Source organism: Malaclemys terrapin, chromosome 5, assembly GCF_027887155.1.
Source record: "Malaclemys terrapin pileata isolate rMalTer1 chromosome 5, rMalTer1.hap1, whole genome shotgun sequence".
In the NCBI taxonomy this organism is placed as follows: domain Eukaryota; kingdom Metazoa; phylum Chordata; order Testudines; family Emydidae; genus Malaclemys; species Malaclemys terrapin.
Genome location: NC_071509.1, coordinates 13,390,707 through 13,401,693, shown reverse-complemented (window position 1 = coordinate 13,401,693; position 10,987 = coordinate 13,390,707). Strand labels below are relative to the sequence as shown.

At 44.1% G+C, this 10,987-nt stretch overlaps 1 gene segment (V, D, J or C); it reads right to left on the bottom strand.

Annotated features, from left to right (window-relative positions):
- Positions 1-7,397: 7,397 nt before the first annotated feature.
- LOC128837976 (probable non-functional immunoglobulin kappa variable 6D-41) lies at positions 7,398-8,071 on the bottom strand. The segment is given in 2 exon segments: positions 7,398-7,777; positions 8,008-8,071. Coding segments are annotated over 2 exon segments (429 nt in total).
- Positions 8,072-10,987: the final 2,916 nt, after the last annotated feature.

The window sequence follows — 10,987 nt, the reverse complement described above, 5'->3', positions numbered from 1 at the left end:
CTTACCCCCATTAACCCAGCTGGTCGTCACGCCGGTGTGCCCATTGCTGCTCCTCACACTCGAGCAATCAGTGCCGGCTGGGCCATGGCACAGGCAGAGGGATGCAGCACATTGGCTGAGTCTAGAGGTGTCCTGTCCGTGGGGAGCTGGCCCCTGAAGGGGTTGGGGGCCCAGCCTATATCTGACAGACTCCACAAGGGGGTATGGGGCAGCTCAGGTTCACCTGGGTGTAGTTGACTCACTGAGTAACTGGGAGGCAGTTAGTTAGGCAAGGAAGCAGCAGGAGAAAGCCCTGAGAATAAAGGCAGAAGGATTGCAGGGAGAGGCTCCCTCCGGCAGGCTGGGGAGAAGCTCCAGAGAGAGCAACACTCTGAAAAGGGAGGAGGAGGGCCAGGGCATGGGGAATTATCTCTAGAGATAAGAAGTAGCTCAGGAAACTGCATTGGCTCTGCCTGTTCCACACAAGGCCCTGAGATGGAGCCCAGTGGAGAGGACGGGCATAGGTTCCCCTACCTACCCCAGCCAGGAACATTTAGAGAAGCAGCTCCTAAGCCCAGGAGAACTAGGGCTGGTTAGACACCTGCTAGTGCCATCATGCCACAGAATATCAACCTCCTTGTTCTCCTGATGGGGCACAGAGACTATCGAGGACCTGGCCCGAAGGATTTGGGACTTGAGTTTGGTGTGGTGGCATAAGGGAGGGACAAAGCCAGGTTAGTGTAGCTCCCCCTCCTGCTGCAAGGGGATGCTAACAGATGAAGACCCCACATTACATGTTCCTAATAGTTCAGTACTCAGTCTGAGGATATACACACCCTATGCCATTCTGGAACTGGGGGTGAGCACCTCTCTTTATGGCCACTCCAATGCCCTGCCCATTGGAGGGGGGGACACCTTGGATCTACCCAGTCACTCAGAAAATCCTGTGTGTGTCTGTTACCTGCTTGTGCCTCAGGGTTCATGTGCCTTTGGGGATTTGCTCCCACAGCAGCCTTTGAGAATCTGGATCACAAAGTCTTACCATACTCTACAAGCAACCAGGTGCCTGATCTTAACGTTTCAAAATCCCCAGGTTTCTGAGACCTTCTCAATGGGTGTCATTGAGGATCTATGGAAATGAAAGGAAACCCTGAGGCCATATTGGAAATGTATTTATAAGGGAAGTGCTGGATAACATTTTTCTGATGGGATAGTTTTCGTTTGGAAAATGCTGAATGGAGGAAATCAAAACTTTCCCTGGAAATGTTTCAGTTGTTGAAATTTTCAACAGAAAATTATCAAAATGCTTTGTTCCGATAGGATTGAAGCATTTCCTTTGATAGGGTTGAAATGTTATGTTTGGATTTTATCATTGTGACTTTTATATTATCCCCTACAATTGGAGTCAATAAAATTTGAAAACCATGTTTCAAACTTATCAAAATAAAAAGGCATTTTTATTTTTCCAAAAGAAAACTTTGGAATTTTTATTTCACAGGAAACTTTTGACATTTCAAACAAAATGGGAATTCTGGTTTCAGACAAGCTCTGTAAAATAGAATGAAGTCTGTTTATTATAAGAAGAAGCCATTCTATTGTGAAAGGTAGATAGGTGTATCAGCTGTCTGGAACGATGTGTACTGAAACACAGATAAGTATCTGTGGTGCGCTGGGATAAAGTGAGGATAAAGCAGGAAAAATATGTAGAGGTCCTCAGGTGTCTGTACATACAAGTGTCTATATGATTATATAAAGTCTTTGAGTCTTTTGGGGTTCTCCTTTTTACTATGTGTTTAGATATAGAATAAGTGACCCTCTTCCTTCACGTTTGATAGAACATATGAAAACCTCAGACTTGTATCTGCATCAAACGGTAACTGCATTGCACACTGCAGAGAGCAGAGAGGTTTTTGTATTGGTCTGTATCACTGTGAGAGGGTAGCTGTTACCCTGCTGGCAGTAATAATCTCCAGCATCTTCAGCTTCTACGTTGCTGATTGTGAATGTGAAATCAGTGCCAGACCCACTGCCGCTGAACCGCGCTGGGACCCCCGACTGGAGGGTGCTAGCGCCGTAGATAAGAAGTTTGGGAGTTTGTCCAGGTTTCTGTTGGTACCAGTGTACGCTACTACCAACGCTCGTACTGGCTTTGCAGTTGATAGAGACTCTCCCTCCCACTGGCACTGCCAGAGATTCCGGGGACTGAGTCATCACAGTTTGCCCAGAGGAGTCTGGATGAAGAGAGAAGATGGGTAGGGAATGAACAATGATACAATGCTGGATATGTTGAGTACACAGTTTGAATTTGCCAATGGAAATTTAAGCTAAAATACAACACATCAAATATTTAAATACAAATCAAAGAAATGCAAGTGGCAACATTTTTTTATGTTCAGTCACATGGATTATTAGGTTTTCAAATGCTTTCTTTTTTAAAATTTCTTACCCTGAATCCAGAGAACCAGCAGCCAGAGAAGGGGCGTGTGTGAGATCATCTTGCCAGACTGTGTTGGAAACGCTTGTTCATAAACCTGGAGCAGAAATTGAAACATTTATGTGAGCTCAGTGAGGAAACTTCACCCGTATGCAAAATGCATGTAAATTTACTGCACATTGGTTTTAGCACAGAGTTGTGAAATTTCCTGTTGCTGTTAGATGTTAGAATGAGATTGTGTTTTTCAAGGATTCAAGGGCTAATATACTCAGACCTCTCTGCAGATTTCACATGTACAATCTCCTATGGCCACCTGACATGGGATGACTTGCCATGCACAAGGGCTGGCTGGAATGTGGCAGTAAGAGAGCAGGTCAACAATGGGGTCTGTGAGCCAGGTGCTTGTGCCCCCACTCTGTGGTGGCTCCCTCACCTATTATAACAAAGCATCTCTTTAAACCAGGGGTCAGCAACCTTTCAGAAGTCAAAGATCTACGCATCATCAAAGATCTACAACCTATCCTGAAAGATGATCCCTCACTCTCACAGATCTTGGGAGACAGACTTGTCCTCACTCATAGACAACCCCCCAACCTCAAGCAAATACTCATCAGCAACCACACATCACTGAACAAAAACACTGACCCAGGAACCTATCCTTGCAACAAAGCCCGATGCCAACTCTGTCCACATATCTATTCAAGTGACATCATCATAGGACCTAATCACATCAGCCACACCACCAGGGGCTCGTTCACCTGCACATCTACCAATGTGATATATGCCATCATGTGCCAGCAATGCCCCTCTGCCATGTACATTGGCCAAACCAGACAGTCTCTACGCAAAAGAATTAATGGGCACAAATCTGACATCAGGAATCATAACATTCAAAAACCAGTAGGAGAACACTTTTAATCTGTCTGGTCATTCAATGACAGACCTGCGGGTGGCAATTTTGCAACAGAAAAGCTTCAAAAACAGTCTCCAATGAGAGACTGCTGAGCTGGAATTGATATGCAAACTAGATACAATCAACTTAGGTTTGAATAGAGACTGGGAATGGCTGAGCCATTACAAACATTGAATCTATCTCCCCATGTAAGTATTCTCACACTTCTTATCAACCTGTCTGTACTGGGCTATCTTGATTATTACTTCAAAAGTTTTTTTTTCTCTTACTTAATTGGCCTCTCAGAGTTGGTAAGACAACAATTCATGCTCTCTGTATGTATATATATATATCTCCTCAATATATGTTCCAGTCTATGCATCCGAAGAAGTCGGCTGTAGCCCACGAAAGCTTATGCTCAAATAAATTTATTAGTCAAGAAGGTGCCACAAGTACTCCTGTTCTTTCAGAAGTGGTGCGCCAAGTCTTCATTAATTCACTCCAATTTAAGGTTTTGCGTGCCAGTAATACATTTTAACCTTTTTAGAACGTCTCTTTCTAGAAGTCTACAATATATAACTAAACTACTGTTGTATGTAAAGTAAATAAGGTTTTTAAAATGTTTACGAAGCTTCATTTAAAGCTGTTGTCCTGTAAGATGGTACATTCACTCTTGAAACTGCCATGTTGGGCAAAGAGAGCTCTGTTTTTCTCAGAATATTATTATTGTCTGTTTGGTATGAAGGGGTGTGTGTGTCTGCAGCTGTTCTGAGTATTTTCAATTATAAGAAAATCCTTACTGAGCATGAGTTGATGCAGCGGCTGAGATCTAGCCAGGTGTTAAAGTAACTTAAAGGACTTACTGGTACGCCGGAGTCTTGAGCAGAGGGGCGTGATCCTCAACCGGAAAGGAGTGGGGCCTCCACCGGAAGAGGCGGGACCTTTAAATCCCTGGGCCGGCCTGGGAAAGCTGCCCCCTGTCGGTACGGTCGGCTGTATACTGGTTCTTGCCAGTACACTGTACCAGACCATACTGGCTTACTTTCACCTTTGGATCTAGCGCTCTGATTTTTAGCAGGCAATTGTCACTGATTATTTAAAGGGAAAGTTACACACATGACACAACGGAAGTCCCGTCTATTCAGTAAGGGATCAAAGTTTTTGCTGGTAATTGTGTGAGTACTTTTTTGTCAGTTAGTTAAAAAGGGTTATTCACAACCAGAATGTTATTGACCGGGGGTGGGGCGTGAGCAGTGACTGACCGACACTGGCCCATTATTGACCTCAGACTTTCACCAGCAGAAGAAAGAACCTTGGGGAAGATCCATTCAGCTTTGACAGAGACCAAACAACTTCTCTCTCTCTCTCTCTCTGAATTTTGAATCCCTCACATCATTGGTGCCATGAGTATTACTGCACAAGAGAAACAGGAGTACAACAATACCAATGTTCTTAGGAAAGAGAGCAATCAAGCTGTCGAACCCCAAGTATTTCAGGAGCAGCCTCTTGTCTCACCAGACACCCATAGTGTGACATTAACTCAGGAGGACAATATTAAACTTACACCATTCTGTTAATGAAATCTCTGTTCCAGTTGTGCTGGTTTTCTATTGCCACCTAGTGACCAATGCCAGAGTTGTCCACAGAATTTAGTTAACCAAAGGACTGCCCAAAAACAGCTGTTAGCGTGTTACCCTGGAGAGTGCGATACTGTATGGTCTGCTGCATGCTTTGATTGTGATGCACATCTTCCCTTTTAGTTCTCCAGTGATACATTTCAATATGAAGTTGATATTTTGGGGCCAATTTTCCACCACAGAGCTGTGTTAGTCCAAACCCCACATGTTGATGCTCAATTTGTGATGTAGGCTCATGGAAGGGGAATTTCTGCTCCTGTGTGTTGATCTGAGCACTAAGATGTGCAGTTTGGGAGTCCAACCGAGGCCCCATTGTTTGAAAATGAGGGCTCCTGATTGGACCAGGACATGTCTGGAACAATCTGGCCCTAGGCCTTGTACATTCTTTTTGTGTTTATGTGTGAGGCCCCAGTCACAGCTGCAGCCCCTCTGAGGGGAAAGAGGAATCAGTGTTTAAAAGAGCTACCGGGCAGCCTCTCTCCAGAATACTTCACACTCAGCCTCGCCCAGTCTTGTCCCCTTACTTCAACTACAGCAGAGCTGATGGAGTGGGTGGGGTGGTGGCAGTCCTACAGAACACAGGTGTGTCAATAACTGTAACACATTTGTGAGCCCTGATTGGCTGAGACAATTCCATTTCAGCAAAATAGGGTAGAATAATGATCATCATAATTTCCAATATAATCTGGCTCTGGTACAGACTGATTATTAAGCAAAGTGGACTCTTAAGATCATCATTTTAAAAAGATTTATATATGAAATCTAAGTACAATCAAACTGATCAATACTGACATTTTAATGGGAACATCATCGGTATGGTGGAATATACAAAACCAGCAGAAATGGGCTGCACAAAGAAAGGGATGACAAAAGTTGTCTCACTGCTTGCACATACAGAACTGAATGAAGAATGTCAGAGCTAGAGGTGCTTTCCAGGTATAGAGGCCTATGCAGAATGAGTGTAGAACAGCTGGCCAGCACAAGCCACCCTACGCAGCATGGGGAGGTGTTTGTACTAGTCTGTATCACTGTCAGAGGCCAGCTGTTATACTGCTGACAGTAATAATCTCCAGCATCATCAGCTTCAACACTGCTGATGGTGAATGTGAAATCAGTGCCAGATCCACTGCCACTGAACCGGGCTGGGACCCCCATAAGGCTAGAAGAAGCTTCATAGATAATAGATTTAGAAGCTTTTCCAGATTTCTGGTGGTACCAGGCTATTTCATCAGTAAGCCCCGAACTGGCTTTGCAACTGATAACAATGCTTTCTCCTACCCTGACTGAAGGGACTGAGTTGTAACAATCTCTCCACTGGTGTGTAGAAACAGAAAGAAAATCTGTGGTTTTCCCAATATGTTTTAAATGTACATTTCACAATTAAACATACTAGGAATTGTGTCCCATGCCAGGTCAACTACCAAGGTTTTTCAGACTTCATATTTTTATTCTTTCTTACCCTGGATCTGGAAAAAACATCATCATCAGGAAAAGCCGTGTGTGTGTGAAATCATCTTGACTCTTCTGGGTGACAAGAAGCTCAGAGCCCCACAGTGAAATGTAAAATGCAACCCGGTAGATTTATAATCCCTGCTCAGAGCAGTGAGGAAATGGCACTCGGTGTGAAAATGGGAAGAGGCCAAGCTATGTAAATTGCCTCTGTCAGGCTAGAGTCTGGAAATGATCCTTTTCTTAGATCATCATCTTCCGGGGGCTGTTGTTTTAAGAGAAACTTAGCCATCCATAGCCCAGAAAAATTACACCACCATCCTGAGAAAGGACATGGAAGTCATTTTAGATTTAGCTTGGCATGTTTCTAATCAGAGGGCTCCTTTCTAGAAGCAGCTATGTTCATCCTTTAATGTGTACTTGTTTTTAAAGACACCGTTACAAGCCAAAATATTTAGCTCCCCACAGCAGCCCCAGGATAGCAGAATCATAGGAGCGAAAGGTGGAAAATTTCATTAGGAATTTGAGCTTCCTCTGTGTTTTTGCATGGTCTCCTGTGCTCTGTCCAATCCAATTTTGAATAGTGGTAATGATGGATCTGGTTTAGGTCAAGTGCAGTAAACTGTATAGAACATCTCCATTAATTGATTGAAGGCAGATGTTTTTTTTTATTTGTTGTTAACCTTTCTCGTAATGCCCCCTTCTGCTAGGGACTCCATAAGCATAATGCAGGCCTTCCCATAAGGATTTACAATCTAAAAGACAAAGCAGACAAGCGAGAGAAGAAGGAGAAAAGGCTCGACCCCAAAAGGTGATGACTGGCCTTGTCTTGCTAATATAATCTTTTGATGAAATTATTTGTGAGGTCTCTCAGTTCTCTGTACATACAAATGTCTATATGATTATATAAACTCTTTGAGTCTTTTGGTGTTCTCCTTTTTACTGTGTGTTTAGATATAGAATAAGTGACCCTCTTCCTTCACGTTTGATAGAACATATGAAAACCTCAGAGATATCTGCAGCAAACAGTAACTGAAATGCACGCTGCAGAGAGCAGGGAGGTTTTTGTATTGGTCTGTATCACTGTGAGAGGGAAGCTGTTACTCTGCTGGCAATAATAATCTCCAGCATCTTCAGCTTCTACGCTGCTGATGGTGAATGTGAAATCAGTGCCAGACCCACTGCCGCTGAACCGGGCTGGGACCCCCGACTGGAGGTTGGTGGCGTAGTAGATAAGAAGTTTGGGAGCTTGTCCAGGTTTCTGTTGGTACCAGTTTATGTAACTGCCAACGCTCGTACTGGCTTTGCAGTTGATAGAGACTCTCCCTCCCACTGGCACTGCCAGAGATTCCGGGGACTGAGTCATCACAGTTTGCCCAGAGGAGTCTGGATGAAGAGAGAAGATGGGTATGGAATGAACAGTGATACAATGCTGGAGATGATGAGTGTTCAAACACTGAAACACAGTTTGAATTTGCCAGTGGCAGTTTAAACTAAAATACAACACATCAAATATTCAAATAATTCACATCAAATAAATCCAAGTGGCAACATTTTTTTATGTTCAGTGATATGGATTATTAGGTTTTCAAATGCTTTATCTTTTAATTTCTTACCCTGAATCCAGAGAACCAGCAGCCAGACAAGGGGCGTGTGTGAGATCATCTTGCCAGACTGTGGTTTGAAAAGCTTGTTCGTAAACCTGGGATGGAAATTGAAACATTTATGTGTGCTCTGTGAGGAAACCTCACCCTTATGCAAAATGCATGTAAATTTACTGCACATTAGTTTTGTGAAATTTCCTGCTGCTGTGAGATGTTACAATGAGGTTGTGTATTTCTAAGATTCAAGTGCTAATGTACTCAGAGCTCTCTGCAGATTTCACATGTACAATCTCCTGTGGCCACCTGACATAGCCCCCTGACAGGACTGGCCATGGCACACGGGCTGGCTGGAGTGTGGCAGTAAGAGAGCAGGTCAACAGTGGGTCCTATGAGCCAGGTGCTTGTGCCCCCACTCTGTGGTGGCTCCCTCACCTATTATATCAAAGCATCTGTTTAAAAAATGCTCTAAATTGTAGCATGATGAGCGGAAACGGAGAAAGTGGGTCAGGTTTGAGGAGGAATTGTTTTTGGTAAGACCAGGGGTTTGAGAAACAAGCAGAGGCCAGGCTGCTAAGGGACAAACTCCAGAGCTGCCTCATGTGACGTGTCTCTGTGTGTTTTTCAAAGTTCTCTTTCCCCTGGTTATGTCTACCTGTTGCATCATTTATTGCTGGTGATCATCAATAGTAGGGGATCCTGCTTTGTGTTCAGAGACTTTAGAGTTTACCTCACTTCCTGAATAATGCATGCTTTCTATGTGCCTCCCGTTCTCCTGCATACCCACTGATACCCAAAGATACTGTCGCAATAGAGTACAAAACTATCCTATTCGAGCAGAAGTCCTGTCTTTGGCCAGCATGCACCTTCCCAACTGTTGTCCTGTGAGATGGTATATTCACTTCTGAAACTGCCGCCTGGACAAAGAGAGCTCTGTTTTTCTCAGAATATTATTATTGTCCATTGGGTCTGAACGGGGGTGTGTGTCTGCTGCTGCTGTGCTGAATGTTTTCAGTTATAAGAAAATTCCTACGGAGCATGAGTTGATACAGAGGCTGAGATCTAGCTCTCTGATTTTTGGCAGGCAATCGTCACTGATTGTTAAAAGGGAAAGTTATGCGCATGACACAACGATAGTCCCATCTAATCAGTAAGCGGTCAGAATTTTTGCTGGTAATTGTGAGTACTTTTTTGTCAGGTAGTTAAAAATGATATTTCACAACCAGAATGTTATTGCCCGTGCATGGGCAGGATAGCTATCCCCAGTGACTGACCTGCATTGGCCCATTATTGACGACAGACTTTTACCAACAGAAAAGAGAGAGAACCGTGGGGCAGATCCATTCAGCTTTGACAGAAACCAAACAGAAGGGGAACAGGAGTCCAACAATACTAATGTTCTTAGGAAAGAGAGTAAATCAAAATGTCCCAACCCTAAGTGCTTCAGGAGCAGCCTTGTCTCACCAGACACCCATAGTGTGACATTAACTCAGGAGGACAATATTAAACTAACACCATTCTGTTAATGAAATCTCCATTCCAGTAGTGCTGTCTTTCTGTTGCCATCTTGTGGCCAATGCCAGAGTTGTCCACACAATGAAATTAATCTAAAGACTGCCCAAAAGCAGCTGTTAGTGGTTACCCTGGGAAGTGTGGTACTGTACAGTCTGCTGCATCCCTTGATTGTTAGGCGTGTCTTCCCTCTTAGTTCTCCAGTGGTACATTTCAATATGAAGTTGATACTTTGGAGGCCAGTTTTCCACCACAGAGCTGTGTTAGTCCAAACCCCACATATTGATGCTCTATTTGTGATGTAGGCTCATGGAAGGGGAATTTATGTTCCTGTGTGTTGATCTGAGCACTAAGATGTGCAATTTTGGAGTCCCACTGAAGCCCCATTGTTTGAAAATGAGGGCTCCTGATTGGGCCAGGTGTGTCTGGAACAATCTGGCCCTAGGCCTTGTACATTCTTTTTGTGTTTGTGTGTGAGGCCCAGTCACAGCCGCAGCCTGTCTGAGGGGAAAGAGGAGCCAGTGTTTAAAAGAGCCACAGGGCAGCCTCTCCGAAGAACCCTTCACACTCAGCCTGGCCCAGACTTGTCCCCTTACTTCAACTACAGCAGAGAAGATGGAGTGGAAGGAGTGGGATGGTGGGAGTCCTCCAGGACTGTGGTGTGTCAATAACTGTAACACATTTGTGAGTCCTGATGGCTGAGACAATTCCATTTCAGCAAAATAGGGTTGGAGGTTTCATGCATAAGAAGCAGCATGGAACTAAGTCCAGGTGGTTAGCCTGATTTCCCATGTTGGGGATCTTATGGACTGTCTCATGGCTCTTACTGAAGAATGGCTGATTCCTGAAAAGCCCGTAGTTAGATATCAACACAACGATGTGTGTTCTTACTTGACATGGTGGCGCTGGCCCTGTGGCAAGCATTATTTGGGGGATGTGCAGTATGAGACCAGAGCCGACTAAACAGAAAGCACAGCTCAACCTTAACTATAGCAGAGCTGGTGCTCCACTGTAATCAAAGAATCCATTAAACTACAGACTCCATAGTGACATAGTCTACAGTCCAGCACTTAGTGAATAGAGTCTATCCCACCGACTATTTATTGCTTTGCCAGACCAACTGATAAGCAGGAAGTTGTGTCTGTCTGTCTGTTAGTCCCTGTTCTGTGGGTTGGGATCTGGATGGGAAATGAGTAGGGTCCGTCTGGTCCAAGTGCAGTGACACCAAGACAGTGCAAGTGTGTTTCTGCAAGAGCTGGCATCTAGCTCTCTCCTTTGAAGCTGAACCCTCCCAGAGACCCCTTATTAGACATGTGCTCAGTGGTGTAACATCAGAGTCAAACTGGCCTGTTGATTCTCAAATCATCCAGCCTGAAATTGCTAGAAGTAGAAAGAAAATGCAAATAATTGACAATATTGTGACGCGTACTTTAAATGTACTAAAAGTTACGGATACCGATAATTGTGTGTTCCCCCAACAGAT